Here is a 24203-nt window from a genome sequence, read left to right as displayed (position 1 = left end):
CGGAACACCCGACTCCGCACACACGGACTCTAAAACTTTCCAGATGCACACATAGGCCAGAGAAGTCGACTGCTTTCAGGCTCGCAGCAGGGTGGAGATGACCTCCTCCTTATTTATTTATTTATTTATTTATTTTTGGTTTTTATATACCGGAAGTTCCTGTATACAATACATATCACTCCGGTTCACATTTAACATGGATAACTATCGCCGGGGAGGCGGTTTACATGGAACATATTGTGAATAATGAACGGGTAATCTATAATAAACTACAAGCTATTGTGAAAACAACTAAGAACAACTTAGAAAGAAAACGACATAAAATTATTGCTGTAAAAAAATGATGGTTGTTGATCTTATTGCTCTTAGCTCTCTGGGAAAGCTTGATGGAATAACCAAGTCTTGAGTTTCACTTTAAAAGTGGTATGGCACGACTCAAGGCGGAGGTCCGGTGGTAAGGAGTTCCAGAGAGACGGGCCCGCTGTGGATACAGCGCGTTTCCTCAGGGTAGATTTTGCAGGTTGGGTGTTCATTCTGTTCTGGTATGCCCTTCTGGTTGGTTTGTTAGAGGAGTGTAGTTGAAGCTTGAAGGTTAAGTTGAGTGGAGAGATATTATGTAGGGCCTTATGAATCATCATACAGGTTTTGAACTGAATCCTGTATTTTACGGGAAGCCAATGGAGTTGTTGGAGGATCGGGGTGATATGGTCCCTTTTTTTGGCATTGGTAAGGATCCTTGCAGTAGCATTCAGTACCATCTGGAGTGGTTTGGTAGTGTATGCGGGAAGGCCTTGCAGGAGTGAGTTGCAGTAATCTACTTTTGGGAGAATGATGGCTTGAAGAACTGTGCGGAAATCCCTATAGAGTAGAAGGGGCTTTAGTTTCTTTAGCACTTGTAGTTTAAAGAAGCATTCTTTTGTAGTGTTATTTATGAATTTATTAAGGCAGAGTCTGTTGTCTAGTAGTACTCCCAGATCTCTGACTTGAGGTGCAGTGGCATATCCTGAGATATCTGGAGGGTTGTTGGATGTTGGCAAGGCAGAATGATCCGGTTCTATTATGAGGATTTCCGTTTTGTTGGTGTTTAGAACCAGGTTAAGGCTGGTTAGAAGATCATTGATGGATGAGAGGCATTTTTTCCAGTATGCCATGGTTTCGTGTATGGTCTCCGTGATAGGGATGAGAATTTGTATGTCATCCGCGTATAAGAAATGGGTGAGTTTGAGGTTAGTAAGTAGATGACAGAGTGGAAGAAGGTAAATGTTAAAGAGGGTGGGGGAGAGTGATGATCCTTGTGGTACCCCCATCTTGGCTTGGATGGGGTGAGATTCCTTGTTGTTTATCTTAACTTTGTATGTTCTGTTCTCTAGGAAGGACTTAAACCAGTTGAAAGCTGCTCCTGTGATGCCGATGTCTGTTAGTTGTTGTAGTAAGCTAGGATGGTTCACGGTGTCGAACGCTGAGGAAAGATCCAAAAGCGCGAGGAGACAAGGTTGGCCTTTTTCGAGATTGAAGATAATGGTGTCCGTTAGTGTGGCTTTTTTTCTTCCGGAATCCATATTGGTTAGAGGTGAGGATATTGTTGTCGTCAAGGAATTCAGAAAGTTGTCTGTTGACAATTTTCTCCATAATTTTAGCTATCATGGGGAGGTTAGCTATAGGTCTATAATTAGCCGGATCTGTAGTAGGAAGGTTAGGTTTTTTGAGGAGAGGTTTGAGCAATGCTAACTTAAGTTGGTCCGGAACTTGGCCTTGGGCGAGGGAGCAGTTAATGATCTCTGCAACCGGCTTGGCAATGATGTCATGGATTGAGCTCAGCAGGTTTGATGGTATATGGTCTAAGGGGTGAGAGGATGGTTTAATCTTCTTGAGGATATTGGCTATTTCTAAGGTGGACGTGGGTTCAAGCGTTACGAGCGCTGCTGTGTGTGTGTAAGGTTGATGAGCGGTTGCTGTAGTTGATTGCGGGCTGAGCTTACTTGCGTGGCTTGTGTGCGGCGTTGGCCCTTTGAGGGGGGCTACGAGTGCTGTGATTTTGTTGTCGAAAAAGTCAGCAAGTTCACTGGCTTTTTTTAGAGCTTGGTCATCTGGGATGTTTGGTCCGGGAGGTTTAGTGAGGGCTGAGACATAAGAGAAGAGGGCTCTTGAATCAAATGAGAAATGGTGTATCTTTTTGGAGAAAAATTCTCTTTTTGTTTTGTTGATTTCGTTTCTGTAGGTGTTGAGGCATGATTTGTAGTTGAGGAGGGTTGTTGTAGATGGGCTTTTACGCCATTGGTTTTCTTTGCTTCTGAGCTCGTGTTTACGAGACTTCAGCTCTGTGGTGAACCAAGGTTTCCTGTTGTCTTTGTCCGGGTTGATAGATTTTGTTGTAATGGGACACACTTGATCTGCAACCTTGTTGGTAATGTTGATCCATGATGAGGTTGCTGAGTTGGCGTCGGAGAGGTCCAGATTCATTAGTTCTTTGGCTAGGTGTTTGCTTAGGTGATCTCCTGAGCACTGTTTCCTGACTGAGATGGTGATTGTTTGAGTTGTTTGGGGAATAGGTTCAAGGATCTTTAACATTGAAGAGATGACTCGGTGGTCAGACCAAGGAACCGCAAGGCAGGTAGGGGTGGAGTGGGATGATAGACCTTCGTTTATGAAGATCAGGTCTAAAGTATGACCGGCTTTGTGGGTAGGTTCTGTCACAATTTGTCTGAAACCCATATGGTTGAGGGTGGAGAGAAGGGTTTTACAGTTAGGGGAGTGTGGTTGGACATCCACGTGGAGGTTGAAGTCTCCCATCAAGATAGCTGGTTTTCCTGAATTTAGGTGTTTTGCTGTTAGTTCTATGATTGGGGAAGGGTCTGATTCTAAAAGACCGGGTGGAGCGTAGATAAGCGCGATAATCAGATGTTTAGAGTTGAATAAAGCAAATTCCATATTGGCTATAGTGTTGGATGTCTGTAATGTCAGACCAAGTGATTTTTTGGTTGCTAGCAGGAGGCCTTATAACCCTTATGCCTTATAACCCTTATAACCCTTATAACCCTTATAACTTATAACCCTTATGCCTTATAACCCTTATGCCTCAGACGACGCCGTTCAAAAGTCAGGCCGCTAGACAGAAGCGATCGGCCTGGTCGAAAAATACAGGCCCCTGCTGGAGGAGACGAGTAAGATGACCGAGGCCCAGGGGCCCGTCCACCGCTAGATGAGATCCGCGAACCACGGTCTTCGCAGCCACTTGGGAGCGACGAGAATCACCGGTCCCTGGTGGAGTTCAATTCTCCTGAGAACTTTCCCCACCAGGGGCCACGGGGGAAACACGTACAGAAGGACGTCCACTGGCCAAGGCAGAGCCAGAGCATCCACGCCCTCCGAGCCGTGCTCCCTCCAGCGGCTGAAGAACTGATTGGCCTTGGCATTGCGCAGAGTCGCCATGAGGTCGAGGTGAGGTGGACCCCACCTGTCCACTATCAGAGCCATGGCCGCGTCTGAGAGCTCCCACTCTCCCGGATCGAGCGACTGACGGCTGAGGAAGTCGGCTTGAACATTTTCCTTGCCCGCGATGTGAGAGGCTGCAAGGCACTGTAGGTGTCGCTCCGCCCAAGAGAGGAGACGGCTGGCTTCTAAGGCTACCATGGGACTGCGAGTGCCCCCTTGGCGATTGATGTAGGCCACTGTGGTGGAGTTGTCGGACAGGACTCTTACCGCCTTGCCGCGGATCAGGGGAAGGAACTCCTGAAGAGCCAGGCGTACCGCCAAGGTTTCCAGTTGATTGATGTGCCAGCAAGACTGAGTCTGCGACCAGGTTCCCTGGGTGGATTGAGAAAGGCAGACCGCACCCCCAGCCCAACAGGCTGGCGTCCGTGGTCACTATCGTCCACTGTGGAGCTTGAAGAGGCATCCCTTGCAGAAGATGAGGAAGAGACAGCCACCACTGTAATTCGTCGACAGTAGAGTCCAGGAACGGAAGGACTATGTGAAACTGCTCCGACACTGGCTGCCAACGGGATAGCAAAGCTTTCTGCAACAGACGCATATGAGCAAAAGCCCAGGGGATGAGGTCGATGGTGGAAGCCATGGATCCCAAGACTTGTAGATAATCCCAGGCTGTTGGAGAAGATAGCACAATCCGATTCCGGACCTGATCGATCAGCTTGAGGGCGCGCACCCGTGGTAAGAAAACCTTGCCTACTTGGGTGTCGAAGTGGGCTCCCAGGAATTCCAACTCCTGGGAGGGCTGAAGCTTGCTCTTGGAAAAGTTCACTATCCACCTGAGGGAAGCAAGGAGCTCTAGGACACGATCCACCGCCCGTTGGCAGGAAGTCGCCGACTTGGCCCTGATGAGCCAATCGTCCAGAAAGGGGTGAACGAGAATCCCCTCCTGGCGCAGAGCTGCCACTACCACTACCATGACCTTCGTGAAGGTGCGGGGAGCGGTTGCAAGGCCGAAGGGGAGAGCTCGAAACTGGAAGTCCTGATTGAGGATGTGGAAGCGGAGATATTTCTGGTAGTCACGGTGGATGGGAATATGGAAGTACGCTTCTGCGAGAACCAGAAGAAATACTTGCTTGAGCCTACAAAAAGACAGAAGAAAAGGCTGACTAGCCTACAGCAGAGAACCAAAGGGGAGATGCTACACCTGCTGGAGACAGACGAATACTGAAGGGTTAGAGGATAGGCTCTGTCCTGATATAGGGCATCCTTCAAGTTTTAGTCTGTCTCCACCTGCTGGAAAGGAGGCTCAACCCACTGTCTGGACTGATCCGGGTACATACAGGAAAGACATTTTATGATCTTAATCTCAGGCTGCTGGATATTGCCCATGCTAAACAGAGTGCAGCCCATTCCTCCCAGTTAGAACATCTTAGATGTCAGCCTATGAAGTTCTTAAAATTTGGAGATACTGCAAGAGAGCTGAGTGGGGCAATGGAAGAGTCCACAATTTGCCTGGCATTTTGTACATTATTTCTGCTGTTCTGTTGGAAAATACAAAAGAGGCCTAATTAAGTATCTCAGAAGAAAACGAAAAGCCAGGTTCAGCAAGCACTTCCTTATACTTGACAACTATTTGTGATCTAGGAAACATTCCAACTATTCAGATTTGTAAAATATATTTAATTCTGTGCATAAAATACATAGGAAGGGTAGATTTCAAAGGCATTTCTACAGCTAAATAGTGCTATACCCATAAAAATGGCCTGCTATAAAATTGACTGCCTGATATATGGGTAGTCTTTTGCATGTATGGCTTGTATGTGGGTAAGTTTACCTGGAGGTGGGTGGTGGTGCAGGCAACAAAGTTTACACTTACTTTTTCTGTGCACAAATTAGCAGGTGTAATTAGTAGTACTACCATCATCATCATCCTTTATTTATTTCACACTTTTCCAGCTAAAGATTTCAAAGCGAATTACAGCATGCTAAAATTACAATCACAGGGCCGGATTTACGTGCGTAGGTGGGGTTACGTGTGCTGGGCCTATTTTAAAAAGGCCCGGCGACACGCATAAAGCCCCAGGACGCATCTAAGTCCTAGGGTTTTGGGAAAGGGGCGGGGAGGGGGCGGGGAGGTCTGGGGGCGAGCGGACCTAGAGGTCCCCGGCACAGTGGCCATTTGCCACTATGCCGAGGGATTGCGTGCCGGCAGGGTGCTGGTGTGCGCAACCTGCGCTTGCTTCAAGCAGGTGCAAAAGGTAAGATAACTTTTTTTTTGGGGGGGGGTTAGGATAGGGCTAGGGGTTGGGTAGGTTAGAGGAAGGGGTAGGTAGGTTAAGGGAAGGATCCTAAATTGGAGCGGCCTGGGAGGGAACGGGGGAAGGACGCGGGCGTCGGCGCACACATGTTGCACTAATGTGCACCCCCTTGCACACGCCGACCCCTGATTTTATAACATGCGCGCACCTGGGCACGCATGTTATAAAATTGGGCATCCATGTGCGAGTTCCGGGTAGCACGCACACATGTATGCCCGCGCGTAGGCTTTAAAATCTACCCCACAGTGTTTAGGGATACAATAGCCGGATGGTGACTAATGTTTACATTCGCAATTTCATAATTATTCTACTCACTTCTAAAGCACTACTAGATGTATACCGTGCTATACAGACACACCTGAGAGACAAGCCCTGCTCCTTGGAACTTACAATCTAGTCATGACAAATACGCATGACAAACAAGAATCTACAGGAAATGGTTAAGATGAAAAATCATCCTAAAAAAATGTGAGGTTTTAGACTGGATTTGAATATGGCCAGAGAAGAAGCATGACGCACCAATTCAGGAAGTCTATTTCAGGAAAACAGTGCAGCAAGGTGCAGAGTATGGAATTGGGAGTTGGCAGTGGAGAAGGGCACAGATAAGACTGACTTGCTCAATGAACAGAGTTCATGAGGAACGTGTAGGAAGAGAGAAGAGAAGATAGGTCATGAGGAGCTGCAGAGTGAATGCATTTGTAGGTGAGTAAGAGAAATTTGAACTGTATGCAGAAGCAGATGGGGAGCCAATGTAGTGACTTGAAAAGAGGGTTTATATGGTCATAGTGATGCTGAAGGAAGATAGGAACATAAGAATTGCCATGCTGTGTCAGACCAACATCCATCGAGCCTAGTGTCCTGTCTTTCACAATGGCCAATCCAGTTCATGAATACCTGGCATATCCCATAAAGTAGATCTATTTCCTGTTACTCATTCCTAGGGATAGCAATACCTTTTTTCAATCTACCTGCTAATAATATGTTATGAACTTTTCCTCCAGAAACTTGTCCAAACCTCTTTTAAACCCCACCTTGTTAGTCGTCTTGACCATATCCTCTTGCAATAGATTTCACAGCTTGATTATGTACTGCTGCCCGAATGTTCGATGGCCTGCGTGCATTAAAACTGGGGGTTACGTGTGTGGCTGGGCCATGTGCGCTTGCATGTTATAAAATTGCGTGTCCATGTGCGCGCGCGGAGGATGTGATTAAGGCAGTTAGCATAGATAGATTTAAAAAAAGGTTTGGAGAAGAGTCTGGAGAAGTCCATAAATTGTTACTAACCAAGTAAACTTGGGGAATAGCCACTACATATCACTGTGTGCTAGTAGCATGGGATCTATTTACCATTTGGGATCTTACCAGGTATTTATGACCTGGATTAGCCACTATTGGAAACAGGATATTGGGCTTGATGGACCCTCGGTCTGACCCAGTATGACTATTCTTATGTCGCCCTCCTTTGTACTTTTTCTAGTTCTGCTATGTCTTTGAGATGGGGGCAACCAGAACTGCATACACTACTCAAGGTGTGATCATACCATGGCTCAATACAGAGGCAAAATATTCATTTTTTTTTCTTTTTCTATCATTCCTATCATTCTTTGTTTTGACTGCCACTCCACATTGAGCTGAGAATTTCAAAGTATTGTCCACAATGATTCCAAAGTCCTTTTCCTGGGTAGTGATTACCAATACAAACCCAGCATTGTATATGTGTAGTTGGGATTATTTTTCTCTATGCATATCACTTTGCACTTTTCCACATTAAATTGCATCTGCCATTCAGTCTCCTAGTTTCACAAGGTTCTTCTGCAGTACCTCACAATCTGCTGCTGTTTTAACAACTTTGAATAATATTGTGTCATTTGCCAGTTTGATCATCTCCCTTTTCCAGATCATTTATGAATATGTTAAACAATACAGGTCCCAATAACTATCTTTGTGGTACTCCACTAATTACATTTCTTCATTTGGAAAACTCACATTTAGTCCTGCCCCCTGTTTCCTATCTTTTAACCAGTTACCAATCCACAAAATGACACTGCATCCTAGCCCATGTTTTTTTAATTTCTCAAGGAGCATCTCATGGGTTACTTTGTCAAATGCCTGCTTAACTCCAAATATGCTATATCAATCAGCTCACTTAATCTACATATTTATTTACACCTTCAAAAAATAATCTAAAAGATCGGCATTTATTATTTATTTATCTGATTTATATTCCACCTTTCAGGTAAGATTCCCTTTGCTAAAACCATGTTGACTCTTCCCCATTAAGCTATGTCTATATTGCCAGTGATTTATTTTTTTTTAAGAATACTTTCTACCATTTTGCCCAGCACAGATGTCAGGCTCATTAGTCTATAGTTTCCTTGATAACCTCTGGAGATCTTTTTAAAAACTGGCATCACACTGGCTACCCTCCAATCTTATTGTGGCCATTTTAAATAGTAGGTTACAGATTACTAGCAATAGGTTTGCAATTTCATGCTTGAGTTCTTTTAGGACTCTGGGCTAGAGGCCATCTGGTCCTGGTGATTTGTTACTCTTTAGTTCATCTATGTGCTCTATTACATTGCTCATTGTCACAAAGATTTGTTTTAATTGCTCAGATCATCACCATTATAGAATGTTTCAGGTGTGGGTATGTTCCTCTTCAGTAAAGACTGAGGCAAACAATTCAATCAGTTTTTCTGATATTTCCGTGTCTGCCCTGAACACTCCTTTTGCTCTTCAGTCATCTAGTGGCCAAATTTCGAATAGATTGTAGTGTACAAAGGTGGTTCAGTGGGAGGCCCACAAAGAACAAGTTGCTGTAGTCTAACAGAAGGTGATAAGGGATTGGATGAGTATTTTGGTAGCATGCTCAGAAAGGATTTCAGTAATATTATAGCGGAAGAAATGACATGCTTTGGTAGTATTCTGGATGAATATAGAGAAGTAGAGAGAGGCTACAATGATAATCCCAAAGTTATGAATTGAGGGAATTGGGAAGATGAGTGTTATCCACAGAAACAGAAAAAGAGAGGAGGCAGGAAGTGGATTTGGGAAGGAAAGACATGAAGTTCTGTCTTGGTCATGTTAAGTTTAAGATAACTGTGGAACATCCAGGCAGTGATATCAGACATGCAGGCTGAGGTCTGGGACTGAATTCTTGTTGAAATTTTTGGTACACAGAGGTAGATCTGGAGTCATCAGCATAAAAATGGTACTGAAAGTAATGGTAGGAGATCCGAGCACCAAGGGAAGAAATGAAGAAAGAAAAGAGAAGATGGCCCAGGACAGAGTCATAGAGGAATAGTGGTGGAGGAAGAACCATCAGAGGATAAAGTAAAAATACAATGGAGAGGGAAGAAAGAAAACCAAGATAGAGCAGCATCCTGAAATCCAATTGAGTACAGTATGTCAAGGAGTAGATGACATTCAATGTAGACAAAAGCAGCAGATAGCTCAAGGAGGATGAGGATCATGTAAAGGCCCTTAGCTATGAAGAGGTCACTGGAGACTTTGACAAGCACAGTTTCTGAGGAATATACAGGGCAAAAGTCAGCCTGAAGTGGATCTAGAATGGCTTGAGATGAAAGGAAGTCAAGACTGCACGTGGCTAGTTTTGATGGGATCATTTTCAAATGTGTGTATTTTACCTTTGAAACCTGGTGTAACTTATGCATGTATTTAATTTGAATTGTATGTAGTTTTTACAAAATTACCCCATACAGTTCTCTAAAAATCCCTTTATAGTTAGCAGGAAACGGAACAGCAAAACTAATCTTCTATTAATGTGTATTACATGGCTTTTTTCCCCCCCTTTTTAAAATGATTTCTCTTTTTCTTTTTTTTCCCATCTTGAATTTAAATTTAGGGACTAAAAATGCACAACACTGATTGTATTTTTTATAGGAATTTTATGTTATATTATATGATGATTTTTGTTTCTTAGATATATTTAAAAAATATTTTTGAAATGCAATACAAAACTTTAAAAAAAAGGAATTTGGGATACTCAAAAGAAGAAATAATTTAACAGGTACTTTCAAAATGAAACATTATACAAATTCTATAATTCAGCAAGATAAAGAAGCAGCTGGGTGATTACAGTAGACACATGGATCAAAAAATTACTGAAGAATATATCCTTTTCTAGAATATCTATGCATTTAAACATAGAAATGGTACCTATGTCAATGGATAGTTGAGAATAGGCAGTCTTGCAATGCTTTTGCTATCCAGCAGAAGAGAGGAGAAGAGATGGCGGGAGAGGGGATGAAAGTAGAAGTTGGAGGGATAGGAAGGGAAGGGATGAGAAGATCTGGGAAGGGGGATGACAGAGAGAGAGAGAGGGATATGGAAGGTGAGGAGAGACCAAGCAAAGGAAAGGAGGGCTGGAAGGGGTATGAGAGAGTACATTATGGTGATTGGGAGGGGCAATGGGATGAGAGACAGAGAGAGGAAGATAGAGGGTTGGGAGGCAGGGCAACTCAATGATAGACAAGATGCAGAGGTGGAAAAGAGGGAAATGAATGAATAAGAGATAAATGAAGGATGTGTGGAGGGGGAAAGTAATCAATAAATGGTGACAGAAGGAAGAGAGGTAGAGAAGAAGAGTCTTTAGGGAAGCTTGTAAAATTTATTATGGGGCCCAAGAAAGTATCTGTCTTGGGCTGCACTGCTTCCTCTTTTGGAAGTAAGTACCTGCTTTTTATGTGATCTAATACACTTGAGTTCTTCTCACAAATTTTGAAATAGAAGTTTTATTTTAGCCACTGCCTCTATTTAAAAAAAAATAAATCCTCACTTCCTCCCTTGTTCACTCTGCAATGATTTGTGTAGTATTCATGTGTGATGTACAGCAATAGTATGCATACATGATTTTTTGTAATGAAGATTAGGTCAGCAGAACTCTACTTAGATTCATAATAGTGTAGTGGGTGTGGCTAGGTAGGAGGAGCTTTCAAAGACCAAATGTAAACATTTGATTTAAAGACTTAGCAAATTTCCTGCACTGCTTCTTGATTATCTTTTAATGAATGCAATAGGTTTCCCTAGTGCAATATGTATTTCTTCAGCAAAAGTTGCACTATTTCAAAATTGAACTAGAAAATGATTTATGGCAATTTGTGGAATTGTCATAAACCTTTCATTACAGAGAGGTGGAAATTGCATAAGTTTGTGTGAACCTTAACATTTTGTGCAAATAGACTGACTGCAATTTTGAGAGGTTTTTTCCAATTGCTTGCCAAATCTGACCATCTCTCAAAAATTAAACAGACTGAAAAAAGGGGAAGTCAAGGTCTGATTGCCCACTGCATTATCAAATAGTTGCTTCTAATACTAATTTAATTTACCCTTTCATGTATATTCTAACCCATGTTTCATTTGATCTCCAGGGAGCAGGTTCTTCAAATTATGTCACTCTGCCAAAGAGATGATAAAATTGTTTGAGGTATTTCTATTGCTACCTGCCCCTTAGCTCTCCACTCTTCAGGAGTCTGAGTGATAATTCATCAGTACTCTCAAACTCTGTTAGTCTAAAAAGTAGAAGGGTGCACTGAGGACTGACTCTAGGTCTCCTGCTTGGGAAATGCATTTGTTTTAAAACGAATGGTAATCTGAACTGAAACTGGTTATTTTTGTTTAGTTAAATCTGAAATGAATCAAAAATGGCCCCCAAAACCCTAAAAGGTAGATTTTAAAAGCCTTGCACGTGCAAAAACTGAGACATGGGTCGCGTGGGAGCTATGCAAATTTTAAAAAGCTGGGAACGCTGTGTGTACATTGAGGTACACATGCCCAGAAAAAGTAGCAGGGCGCTCCAGCACTGATGTGCATGGCTCCAAATTTTCCTCAGCCAGTGCAAGTCACTTTGCTATAGTTCCAGATCTTTCTTAGGTGCAGGAGTCCAGTGAACATTGGGGAGAGGGGAGGGGGAGAGAGAGAGTGAGAGTGAGAGAGAGAGACAGATTCTTTATAAGGCTCAGCCTGACACTCAATATATGCACATTGTAAGGGGGTACTTTGATTCAGGATGAGTTTTCGGGAGGTTACAATTCATTAAAAATTTTTAGACCTTATAAGTGATGAAAATTTTAACAAGAGGAGTTGATTTGTACACTGCAGTGTCTGCTTGCTCCATTGTACTAATCGACTCCTTTTTATCACTTATAAGGTCTAAAATTCTCTAATGATGTCAATTTTACAATGGACACCTCTGAATGTGTCTTTAACAATACCCGGCTAACCGCAACCCACCTCCCGAAAACTCACCCCGAATCAAAGTGCCCCCTTATAATGGTCCATATATTGAGAATCAGACTGAGCCTTATAAAGAGTCTCTTTCTCTCACTCTCTCTTCCTTCTCCCCAGACACATGCATTCAGCTATGCACATAAGCCATAAAATTGCACATACACAGCCCTTTTAAAATTTACCTTTAAAAGATATTCATATTTATTTGTTTTGGAAATAATATGTGCTATTTGCAAATAGTGTGCACTGTTTTCCAAAATTAAATGAAAAAAACCAAAACCTCTGAAACAAAAATTTCAGCTGTACACATCCCGAGTGCATAATTCCATACACTAGGTCAGGGGGGAAAGGGATATTTGATTTCACTTTCTGCTTATATGCAGAACATGCAGTCTTACTTTACTTAGGGCAAAATAGGATTCTATATGATGACTACTACTACTACTATTAAATGTTTCTATCATGCTACACGATGTATGCAGCAGACACAAGAGACAGTTCATGCTTTGTGGTGCTTATAGTCTGGTCAGCACACAGACAGGGCAATCAAGAAGTTTCAGGAACTAGAAATAGGTTAAAAAAACAACAAGGTCATGGTCAGAGAGTACCAGTTATATCCCAGAATGCAAAGGGAGACAATTAATACAACAGGACTAATTAAGCCTTCCCTCTTGGTAAACTGGACCCATCTGTTAACATTAAAGTAGGGACACAGCAAGAAAAAAATCCAATCAATCCATAGGTAATCCATAAACAAAGAAATTACACAGTGGATCACTCTCCTGTCAAGTACTGTACACCTTGAAATTTAAAGGCATGTTATATATGTCGCTCCAACCATTTACCTTTATATAGCGATGAGCATTATTGTAAACATAGCTCCTCTTTTAAATCAAGACCATTTTTTATGTTCCTATTCTTTTTTTGAAAATAAAATCAGTGTTCAATAAGAGAAATTATGCATTCTCTCTATCTATCTATCTATCTATAGTATATTGGATCTAGGCTTTAAATGAAATAAAAATGGTATGAGGGTACCTAAAATGGTATATCCATCAGAGAACCCTAAAATAGGATGAGTAACACCACTAATGTTTTAAATGATTTGAAAGATGATTAATGTTGCAAGTTTTATTACACAATGGCAAAGAATATCAAAACTATTCAAACAATATTTCAAAAAATAAAATTGGCACAATAACTCACACATATTTATCAATTGCCCTAGTCAATCATTCCTCATTCACACTACTTCTAAACTCTCTGTATTGTTGTGCATATATCAACATAAAACATTGTCAAAATATATACTAAGTGCTTGTAATGAAACAATGACACCCTTGCAATACAGCTGGACTTCAAGGAAGATACTTCATATCACCAACAGTTAATCATGTAACACTATTCAACTATCTCCTCAGAACATTAAAGCAGGTTCATGTTTATGCAGCTGCCACCTGTGAAATTTGCTGTTCACAAATTCTCAAGATTATGTAAGGATCAAAGTTTTATTTTCACAAAAGTAGTGCTCTCTTGTGCACTCTGTAGTGAGAGTGTAACTTACCGGACAGGTTGTGCTGCTCTTGCCCTGGCCATGCCTCATCATCACTGACCTCCAAGTCTGGGAATGGAAGGCCTACGATGAAAAGAAGAGATGACATAGGTCTGATCTTATCTGGATCTGAGACTGCTGTATTCTAAAAGTCAACCAAAACTGTTATAGAGGGAAATTTTCAAAAGCCATGTACCCAGATAAAAGGGTTGTCTGAAAACTGCCCTCAGGGGGATCAACCACGTGCATATTTTTACTCATGGGATAATTAGTTGGAATCAGAAGGCGGGGGGGGGGGGGGGGGGGGGTTAGATCACAGGTGACAACAACACATGTAGTTTCACAAATTCAAAAATAAGCATGTTGTTTTTCAAGGAAGCAGTATTTAGCAAAAAACAAACAAAACAAAAACAGGTGCAAATCTCTGTGCTTAACGCTTCCTTTGAAAATTGGTACCTAGGGAAAAGTGCCTGCAGACTTTGCATGTGTCTGAATAGTTTTGAGAATTGCCTTCATAATAAGGGTCTAGAAGCCATTCCCATGTGACATTAAATAGTCACTTTGGGAGCAATTTTCAAAGGGATTTCTGCAGGAAAACGAGCATGCACACATTTCCCCATGTAGAAAAGGGGCTTGCGCCACAGACAGGGCAAGAGGCATTGCCACAGGTGGGCCTTGTGGGGCCTATTCGCCCCTCACTTTTGGCTTAGGCCCCTATCCCTAGCAGCGAGGTCATGTTCCAACCGAGTCGGCTCTTAAAAAGGTGCAGGAGTCGGAGACCAGCTGCTAGGTCCCCTTCCGGGACCGGACCAACAACCGCCCTTGCCGCTGTGAGTGGGAGGAGCCGGGAGCCGTGAGCCATAAAAACGCCGCGGCGGCGTTCAGGAGGAGTCGGAGACCAGCTGCTAGGTCCCCTTCCGGGACCGGACCAACAACCGCCCTTGCCGCTGTGAGTGGGAGGAGCCGGGAGCCGTGAGCCATAAAAACGCCGCGGCGGCGTTCAGGAGGAGTCGGAGACCAGCTGCTAGGTCCCCTTCCGGGACCGGACCAACAACCGCCCTTGCCGCTGTGAGTGGGAGGAGCCGGGAGCCGTGAGCCATAAAAACGCCGCGGCGGCGTTCAGGAGGAGTCGGAGACCAGCTGCTAGGTCCCCTTCCGGGACCGGACCAACAACCGCCCTTGCCGCTGTGAGTGGGAGGAGCCGGGAGCCGTGAGCCATAAAAACGCCGCGGCGGCATTCAGGAGGAGTCGGAGACCAGCTGCTAGGTCCCCTTCCGGGACCGGACCAACAACCGCCCTTGCCGCTGTGAGTGGGAGGAGCCGGGAGCCGTGAGCCATAAAAACGCAGCGACAGCGGCGCTCCACCGCCGCCGGCGCGCCACCAAAGCCGTGCGCACCTAAGGGGTGCGCACGGCTTTGTCCGGCTTAGTCCGGATTACGACGGATCGAGGGGAAACTACAAGCCTGAGTCTCCAACTGAGAATCAATGGACAACAGGTACTAAGTAAAGCGTTTATCTTACTGTTTTTCTTTGGATTTTACAATGCCTGCTAAAAGAAAAGGGAAGGTAAGGGTGTTCCCCTCAGAACCCCTGCCTCCCCTATTGCAATTGGAGATAGACCGCTATATGACCCAGTTTAAAAAAGGAAATGCTGAGGATTCCTTTGGAGGCCACTTGGTAGGAGAGCAAGCAGCCTCCCAGGAAGAGGCTTCTCTTAGTCCTGTCTATCGTCCGTCTCCTTTTCAACGAGGTACAAACGGAGGAACTGAATCTTTGCCCACAGAAATTGTGGAGTCAAAGATTTCATCTGAGGGAGCTACTTCTGTTTTAACATTGGGAGTTAAAGGAAATGAGGAAGTTCCTCCAGAGATAGGGGAATCCTCAATATCCGCAGTAGGTCCACAACAACGACCTCCTCCTAATGATACCTCTGTTGAAACCAGCCAAATAACAACTAGGCCAGAGACAGTTACACTGGGAGCCATCTGGGATCTGGTGAGCAGTCTAAACGCTGCAGTAAATAGGTTAGAAGGAAAATTGGACAATGTAGCTTCTAATCTACAACAACAAGTGTCCACTGTACAAAATCAAGTTGCTGGATTGTCTACTAGGGTTAATATAACTGAGAAAAATGTAGAAATGGTACAATCTGTGAACAATAAGTTAGTTAGTGACTACCTTACATGTACTAAACGTTTAGAATATTTGGAAAATAATGTAAGACACTTAAATGTCAGGATTATAAATTTTCCTAAAATTTTAGGCAAAACAGCCTTTATTTCCTTAAAGAGATTTCTGTCGGAGATACTTGGATTTACAGAAAACGAAATTCCTTCTATTAATACTTGTTTCTTTGTTAGAAAGAGATCTATGGATCCAGTAGTAACTATCCCAGAAAACCTAACTGGCTTTCTGGAGGATTCAACATTACAAGTTCTCGACAGAAACACTCTCATTGTATCATTTGTTACCACGGGGATATTTCAAAACTAATGAGATACTATTTTCAAAAATTTCCAGTCTCTTTCATGGGACAGGAAGTAAAAATATTTCCTGACTTGGCACCAGCAACTCGTAGCAAACGTAGAGAATTTCTATCAGTAAAGCCCAGAGTTTTAGCACTGGGTTTTTCTTTTCTTTTGAAATATCCATGCAGATGTTTGATTAAAAGAGGTAATGAATCCTTTAGTTTTAATTTTGTGGAACAGCTGACCCAATTCATTGCAGCTAGAGAACCAATCACCTCCTCCCCAGTGGTAACCTAGGAGACAGGCAATTAAATATAAACTGTGGAAGTACCTATTCTGGTTTGAAATTTTGGTTAAAATTCTCCTTTTATGCTTCTTATACTGATTCTCAGATGTAGTATTTAATACTCCTGATGAAAAATTTATATAATGATTACATTTCAACATAAGATAGCTTTTGGTAAAGTTTATTTTTATTTTTATAAAGTGTAACTTTAAATTTGTTGAATTGTAAAAAAGTGAATTTCTGTATTTCAAATGTTGCAATTTGAAATGAAAGATTAGTTTGTTATATATGAAAAAAAACAATAATAAATAAAGAGTTAAAAAAAAAAAAAAAAAAAAAGGTGCAGGAGGCATTGGAATCGCCGCCAGTCCACGATCGCCCATGCCTTTAAGGGGGGCTAACTTGAACGGGGAAACACCATCATCATTGGTCTAGACCTGTAAAAGTCTAAAGCTATCAAAGTCTTTGTTTACTTTTGGCAGGTCATTATTTCTCCTCCCCTCCCCCCTCCTCTCAGCCCCTCTAATGTTCAGGAATGTCTAGGCTGGGTGGAAGCCCCTTCAGCAATCTAACAGGCCGATGCAATACCTTGTGCTCAGACCAGCGCACAGGTTAATCCGCAGTCGGACGCACGTTTTGGACAAGCGTCTGTAACCCCTTATGCAATAGGGGGATTAGCGTGTCCAAAACGTGCGTGGCTAATAGGCATTTACATGTGATGAGCGCTATGTTGATGAGGATATTAGGTAGTACCCCCTTGTGTAAAAAAATAAATGTGCGCCCGACGTGCACGCTTTTTCCCCTCAAATATTTACGCCAGCCCCGGAGCCGGCATTAAGCCTTGAGGAGCCCCACAATATCGTGGCGATGATAAGTCGGAACCACAGAAAAGCAGCAACGTGAAAAAAAAAAAAAAAAGTCTTGTTGCCGGCGGTCAGGTTAGGAAAACAGTCGCTCAATTTACGAGTGTCTATTTTCTTCCTAACCCGCGCAGACAGCCACGTCTCCTGGGCGCCCGATGCCGTGGACGTGCTAGGGACGCACACTTTATCCCTAGCGCATGCTTTTTAGTGCGGCAACTCATTTGCCAATTGCATGGAGCGCCCGGGAGAATCGATTGTGCATGCGTTAAAAAAAAAAAAAAAAAGGTGTGTCCAGTTTGGACGCCTGTCTTTAGCGCGTTGGTGTTGCATCAGCCCGAAAGAGATTGACACTTGTATAAAGCAGTAGCCCTAACTACAGGCGGAGCGTGTACAACAGCAAAGGCAGGCCAGGGATGATATAAAGCAGAGGCAGGGGGTACAGAGGGCTTCCAGAAAGTGAAATGGTTTTGAAGCCACTGCCATGAAGACTGATATAGGATGGGGAAAGAGATGGGGGTGGGGGGATTGCCCAAAGTGCCCACCCATGTCAACCTTAAGTCCCACCCAAAATTCAGTTCTGCCTACGCCCCCTGGGTGGGGCAGGTCAGTGGAAGTACACTTAGGGATTTCATTTTGAATGCCACATTCTTCCTGCTTTTCCCCTGTATACTTTGTGCCAGCACTGGCTGGCAAATCTTTAAAGGGAAACTCTGCAGGAAGTTTCCCTTTAATAATCCACCATACCCACTTGGTTGCAAGTTATCAGCCGTGGCTGAAAATTACCCTCCCTATTTTACTGTTCCTAGGTTTACCCAACTGCACAGGAGGTTTCATACAGTACAGGTGCCAGAAATAGTAATTTTATAGCTCAGCAGGTTTGCAACATGCTCAAATGGCAATAAAAGCATGTTGGTGTCCCGCTGGCATGAAAAGTTTCCTATAAATTTGTAACTACGGAGCAGTAGTATGATTCATTCTGGTTGCTGAGATCCGTCTGGATGCATGCTGCAGAGTAAGGAGCAGGCCAAAAGGAATAATAGATGTCGTTTTTGTGTAATCTCTTACTCATGTTAGTGAAAGAATGATTATTATTGTTGCCCAAAGAGGTGCCTTTAGGGTGAGAAGTACAACACTGGGTTAGAAACCAAAAATAAATGCATGATATCCGTACAGACAAGGCCCAGCAAATCTGCCCATTTTTCCTTTCCTTTTGCAATACAGCAGATGCTACTTGATTGCTATCTTTACCCTGTTGCTGGATCCTCTGAGCTTGCCCCCCCCCCCCCCCGCTGCTTTCTTAAATGACAGCACTTTATTAACCTTTGCTACATTTCAGGTGAATTTCAAAAGGCTGAGGGGCGAATAGGTCGGGCTGGTGTGCGCCGAGCTGCCTGGGTAAGCGCGCGCAGGCCGCTACGCACACAAACGAAAAGTTTCCCAAAAAGGGGCGGGGCTTGGGCGTTCCAGGCTATTCAACTATGGGGGTTTTGGTTGCGGAAGTTCACCCTTGGGCCGAGGTGGAGTTGGTGCAACCCGCAGGAAGGAGCCCTGCGTGTCCCCACTATCGGCAAGCAAAGACCTTTTATGTTGGAAGCAGATGACGTCACTACGGGGGTACACCCCCTAGGTTCACGCCCTTGCCACTGACAACTGCCTGCTTGTCACCTCTGATTGAACTCTACCTGCCCCGACCTCTGCCTGAACCATGACACCTACTGAACTCCACCTGCCTCTGACCACTGCCTGTACCAGACTTCGTTGCCTGCTGCCTGTCCTGATTGCTGCCTGACCTGTTCCTGTGCTCGTCCACTGTGCTGGCCTGCCACAACTTCCAAGGGACAAATCTTCACCTCCACAGAGTCCCACGCCTAAGTCCAGCCGGCCCCGGCACCCGAGGGCTGAACCTAAGACGAATGAGGGCTGGTATTGGTGAAGCTCCAGTTGGGCCTCTGCAATTACTCGGTAAAGACAGGGGGCACGCACCTCCCCGGCCGGGGGGGGGGGGGGGGGGTGCCTGGCCGAAGGTCCCTGGGACGATAGTACGATGACCTGTCTGCTTCGGTCTTGAATGGAGCATCCGTGACTTCCTCACCAATGGCGGGCGTAGCTGGTACAGTATGCGAAGGCCGACGAGCAGGCGGCCTAGGAAGCTTCATATAGTGTTTAATACAGAAAGGACTCCAGTCGGTGATCTGCATAGTAGATCACTGGATGGTAGGTGAGTGTCGTCGAAGCCAGGGTAGTCCGAACACCAGGGGGTGGATAGCCTTTTCCAGTACTAAGAAGGCTATCTCCTCCACATGGATCGCTCCTGTGCGGACCGTCAGCGGGACCGTGGAGGTCAGGATTCATCCTGGGAGACGAGTACCTTGGATGGAAGTGATCTGTAACGGAACCTCTCGTTCCACAGTTGGGAACCCCAGCTGGGTAACTAGTTGTTCCTGGATTATGTTACCCTCTGCCCCCGAATCCAGGAAGGCTGAAGTCTCCAAGGTCCCTCCTGGGTATTCCAGGATGACCGGCAAGGTACCATGGGGAGCAGTAGTACAACCTAGGAGAAGCTCCCCCCAACCTCCTAGGCCTTGGCGTTTCCTGCCCGCTCTTGGCAATGTGCCAAAAAGTGACCCTTTTGGCCACAGTACAGACATAAGCCTAGCGAGCGTCGACACTGTCTCTCCTCCTTGGAGAGCGGTGCCCGGCCCAGTTGCATAGGCTCAGAGGCAGCGGCCTCAGTGCGAGGAACTCTTGGTGGCGGAGGTATCCGAGATGAAGTGCGGGGCGGGCTAGATCTCCTCTGGCGGGATTCCTGTGCCTTTTGCTGCAAGCGTCGAACGACCCGAGCGGCCATCTCTATCAGAGCATTGAGGTCTTTGGGGATCTCCTGGGCTGCAATCTCGTCCTTGATTCGTCCAGAAAAGCCTTCCAGGAAGATTGCCTGGAGACTCCCATCCTGCCACCCCACCTCTTGGGCGAGGGTTCTAAATTCCATGGCGTACTCGGCCAAGGGGCGAGTCCCTTGACACAGCTGCAGAAGGTCAGAGATGGCAGTGGCCCGGCGGGCCGGTTCATCGAATGCCTGCTTAAAGATGAGGATAAACCGCTGTAGGTCATTTAGTGCGGGATCATTATTCTCCCATACGGGAGAGGCCCAAACCAGGGCCCTCCCATCTAGTAAAGACAGAATGTACGCGACCTTGACGGAATCGGCAGGGAACTGTCGGGGCAGTAGTGAGAAGCAGATGAAACATTGGTTTAAAAATCCACGACAAGTCCTGGCATTTCCGGCATAGCGTGAAGGTGCTGGTAGTTGAGTCGCCGAGGCGGCAGTTAAGGCAGAATCTGCGTCCGCCACAAGCTGGGGAGGGACATCCAACGCATCCATTCTGACGGCTAATTGCCCCAGAGAACCGGCAAGGGCGTCCAGGTACTGCTGTTGTTGCTGCAATTGTTGACGTAACCCCAGACGATCATGGGACTGTGGGGCGTCTGCCGAGTCCATGGCCTTGCAATCTGTTGTGAGCACGGGGCTAGTGGACCCTTGGGCCGACCTGCAGGAGACTTGGGAAGAACTTCACTGGTCTCGACTGAACAGGCCGGGAGGCAGACTTCAGGCAGGCGGGTAGAAGCGGTTTCACCCTGGAAGCTGGTACTCCCCCGGGAGGAGCCCTTGGGAGTCCAGCCGCTGGGACTTAGGCGATTCACCCTGGAAGTCAGAGCCCCCCTGGGAGGAGCCCATAGGGGCCTGACCGCTGGGACTTAGGCGAGGCAGTCAATGGCGAGGAAGTGGGCAGGAATCCGACTTAGGCTGAAGGCAGGCAGGAACCTGGCTTGGGCTGTGGCAGGCAGGAACCCGGCTAGGGCTGTGGACAGGCTGGAACCCGGCTTGGGCTGTAGACAGGCTGGAACCCGGCTTGGGCAGTAGGCTGGCAAGAACCCAGCTTGGGCAGTAGGCTGGCAAGAACCCGGCTTGGGCAGTAGACGGGGTGGAACCCGGCTTGGGCTGTAGATGGGCTGGAACCTGGCTTGGGCGGTAGACGGGCTGGAATAGACGGGCTGGAACCCGGCTTGGGCGGTAGACGGGCTGGAACCCGGCTTGGGCGGTAGACAGGCTGGAATCTGGCTTGGGCTGAAGACAGACTGGAAGACAGGAACTGGCAGGCAGGCAGGCAGGAACAGAGTAGTCAAACCGCTGGCTGACTCTGGAGCTCAAGGCAACAGGGGACTAAAGGAACCCTGTTGCAAGGCACTGGTCGGGTGCCTGTGGTGGCCTTAAGTAGGCCACCATGTCTGACATCAGACTCGGGGCGGAGCCACCCTCCGGCGGGAAACTGTCTGGAAAAGCGTGGGGTGCTTGCGCGCGCGCGCCTAGAGGCAAGCCCACAATGGTGTCTCCCCCGCGGGGATGCCCAGATCCTGACTCTGCTTTGTTCCCGGCCAGCAGAAACCCTTGAGGTAAGGACCGGGACGTGAGCTTCACAGACCGGACTGCAACAGGAGGGATATTTAAACCCCACAGCAGCCTGCAGTCCTTTGCCTTTGCAACAGGTCGTCTCCTCGGAGTGCTAGTTGCTATTCCAGACGTCTTCGTTCCTGTTCCTGCCTTAATCCTGTTCCTGGTTCTACTCCAGTCCTTGTGTTCCTGAGTCCTGTCCCGGCGTTCCAGTTCCTGCTTTCCTGTCCGTGCCTTCACTCCAGTCTCCGGTCTTTTTCTTGATCCTCAGTTCCTGTGACCCCGTCCTCGGCTTGATCTCCTGGTTTGACCTCGGCTTGTCTTCTCATCTCTACTTGTCTGCTGCCCGTCTCGACCCTTGGCCTGGTACTTCGTTCTTGCCTGTCTGCTGCCTGTCCTAGATCTTCAGCTTGGACTCTGTTCTGCTCCTTCACTGCCAGCCCAGACCCGGACCTCTGACTCTGTCTACATCCTCAGCTTCATCTTCTTCCTCGAGGCACCTGCACCTAAGTCCTGCCAGCCCCGGCAACCAAGGGCTCAACCTGCAGGGAAAAAGGGCTGGTATAGGTGAAGGTCCATCCGGGTTGTCCTCATCAGCTCCACCTACCGGAGACGAGATCAATTGGGGGCAATCCTTCAGTGGTCACACCACCACTCGCTCCGGCCCAAGGGTCCACAACCATAACAGTTTGCGAAGGCCATGGACCCGGTGGACTTGTCTGGTCTATGGGCTATTCTGGGTTTGGCTCAATGCTTGCAGCATCAGCAGCAATGCCTTGAAGTCTTGTCCACCATGGTTGAGCGCTTAGCTAATCGTCTGAAGCCTGCTTCGGGTCCAGGACTGCTGCCCCTCCTCCGGTGATTCCCTCTTCACCGTCTTCATTGCTTCAATTGCCTGCTCCATCTCGTTACGCCGGGGATCGAAAACTATGCAGAGGGTTTTTGAACCACTGTTTCATGAGGTTCTCTTTCCAACCCACGCAGTTCCCAACTGACCAGGTGAAGACCACATACATCCTGTCCCTGCTGGACGACAAGGCCCTGGCCTGGGCCTCTCCGCTGGGGGAACGTGGGGATTCGGTGCTCGGAGACCTGTCCCAGTTTGTGCAAACCTTTCGCCAGGTGTCTGATGATCCCGTTCGCCAGTCCACTGCTGCCTCTGAACTGCTTCATCTCCGCCAGGGTTCTCATACGTTGGCCGATTTTGCGGTGGAATTCCGCACCCTGGCCTCCGAACTAGGTTGGCGGGAAGACAGCCTATGCAGCATCATTCTCGAGGGGCTGTCCTCACCCATAAAAGATGAACTGGCTGCTCAGGAACTCCCAGAGGACCTGGAGGCGCAAATTGATCTGGCAAGTTGGATTGACTGGTGACTTCAGCAGCGCATGAGAGAACTAAAACTGGCATGGCCTTTGGAACCAACTTTCTCTCGTTTCTTGGTCGCCCCAGCTGCCCCTGAAACTCTGCCGGAACACGGGGAGGAACCCATGCAGCTGGGCCAAAGCCGTTTAACCGCAGAGGAGAAGCATTGCCGCAGGTCCCTCGGACTTTGCCTATACTGCGGCAGCAAGGATCACCTGTTGGCAGAATGCCCGGAGCGTCCGGGAAACTCTTGGGCCTAGGTGTCACCGTGGAGCTGACCCTAGCCTGCATAAATCCTGTTCTTCAATGCACGGTTCCTGTAATGCTCCAGTTTCCCAGAGGATCCTTTACAACCCTGGCCTTCATTGACTCCAGGGCAGGAGGAAACTTCATTCTGGCCGAACTGGTACACCAACTGCAACTCCCCATGCTTCGTTGTACCCCGTCATTACTGGTCTCATCTATCCACAGTGATCCGCTTCCTGGCCGAGTCACTCTCTGCACTGCTCCTGTGACTCTCTATACTGGAATTCTCCACAAGGAGGAAATATCCTTCTTCATCCTAGAAAAAGCCATTCACCCAGTGGTGCTGGATCTTCCTTGGTTGCAAAACACTCGCCTACCATCGACTGGAAGACACTCCAAATCATTGCTTGGGGATCCGACTGCTTTGCTATCTGCTTACAACAGATGCCCCAACCTCAGCTCTTAGTAGCAGCTACTGCCCTTCCTCTACCTCCACAGTACGCTGACTTCTACGACGTATTCTCCAAAGAGGAGGCGGAGACTCTTCCAGAGCATCACCCCTTCAATTGCGCCATTGATCTCATGCCCAACACAGTTCTGCACCATGGATGGGTGTACCCGCTATCTCTGCCCGAGACTCAAGCAATATCCCAATACATTAAAGAGAAACTTGACAGGGGGTTCATTCACCCCTCTACGTCTCCAGCGGGCGCTGGATTCATTTTTGTAGCCAAGAAGGATGGCTCGTTAAGACCCTGCATTGACTACCGCAGACTCAATGCTATCACTCGCAGGAACCGCTATCCACTCCCACTTATTCCGGAACTCTTGGACCATCTCCAAGGAGCCAGAGTTTTTACGAAATTGGACCTTCATGGGGTCTACAATCTGGTTCGGATAAAGCCTGGGGACGAGTTGAAGACCGCCTTTAATACGCGCGCCGGTCATTACGAGTACTTAGTAATGCCATTTGGACTG

General features: G+C 46.4%; 1 protein-coding gene across 5 annotated transcripts in view; it reads right to left on the bottom strand.

The window, feature by feature from the left end:
- KIAA2012 (KIAA2012 ortholog) overlaps nt 1-24203 on the bottom strand; it is a 389440-nt gene that overhangs the window by 160089 nt on the left and 205148 nt on the right. For all 5 annotated transcript variants that reach the window (XM_029606277.1, XM_029606281.1, XM_029606279.1 and 2 more), the window contains one exon: nt 13561-13632. In XM_029606277.1, coding sequence (XP_029462137.1) covers nt 13561-13632 — 72 coding nt within the window. The remainder of the gene's footprint in view (nt 1-13560; nt 13633-24203) is intronic.

The sequence above is a fragment of the Rhinatrema bivittatum genome, chromosome 6 (assembly GCF_901001135.1).
Source record: "Rhinatrema bivittatum chromosome 6, aRhiBiv1.1, whole genome shotgun sequence".
NCBI lineage: Eukaryota > Metazoa > Chordata > Amphibia > Gymnophiona > Rhinatrematidae > Rhinatrema > Rhinatrema bivittatum.
This window is presented reverse-complemented; position numbering and strand designations above follow the sequence as displayed.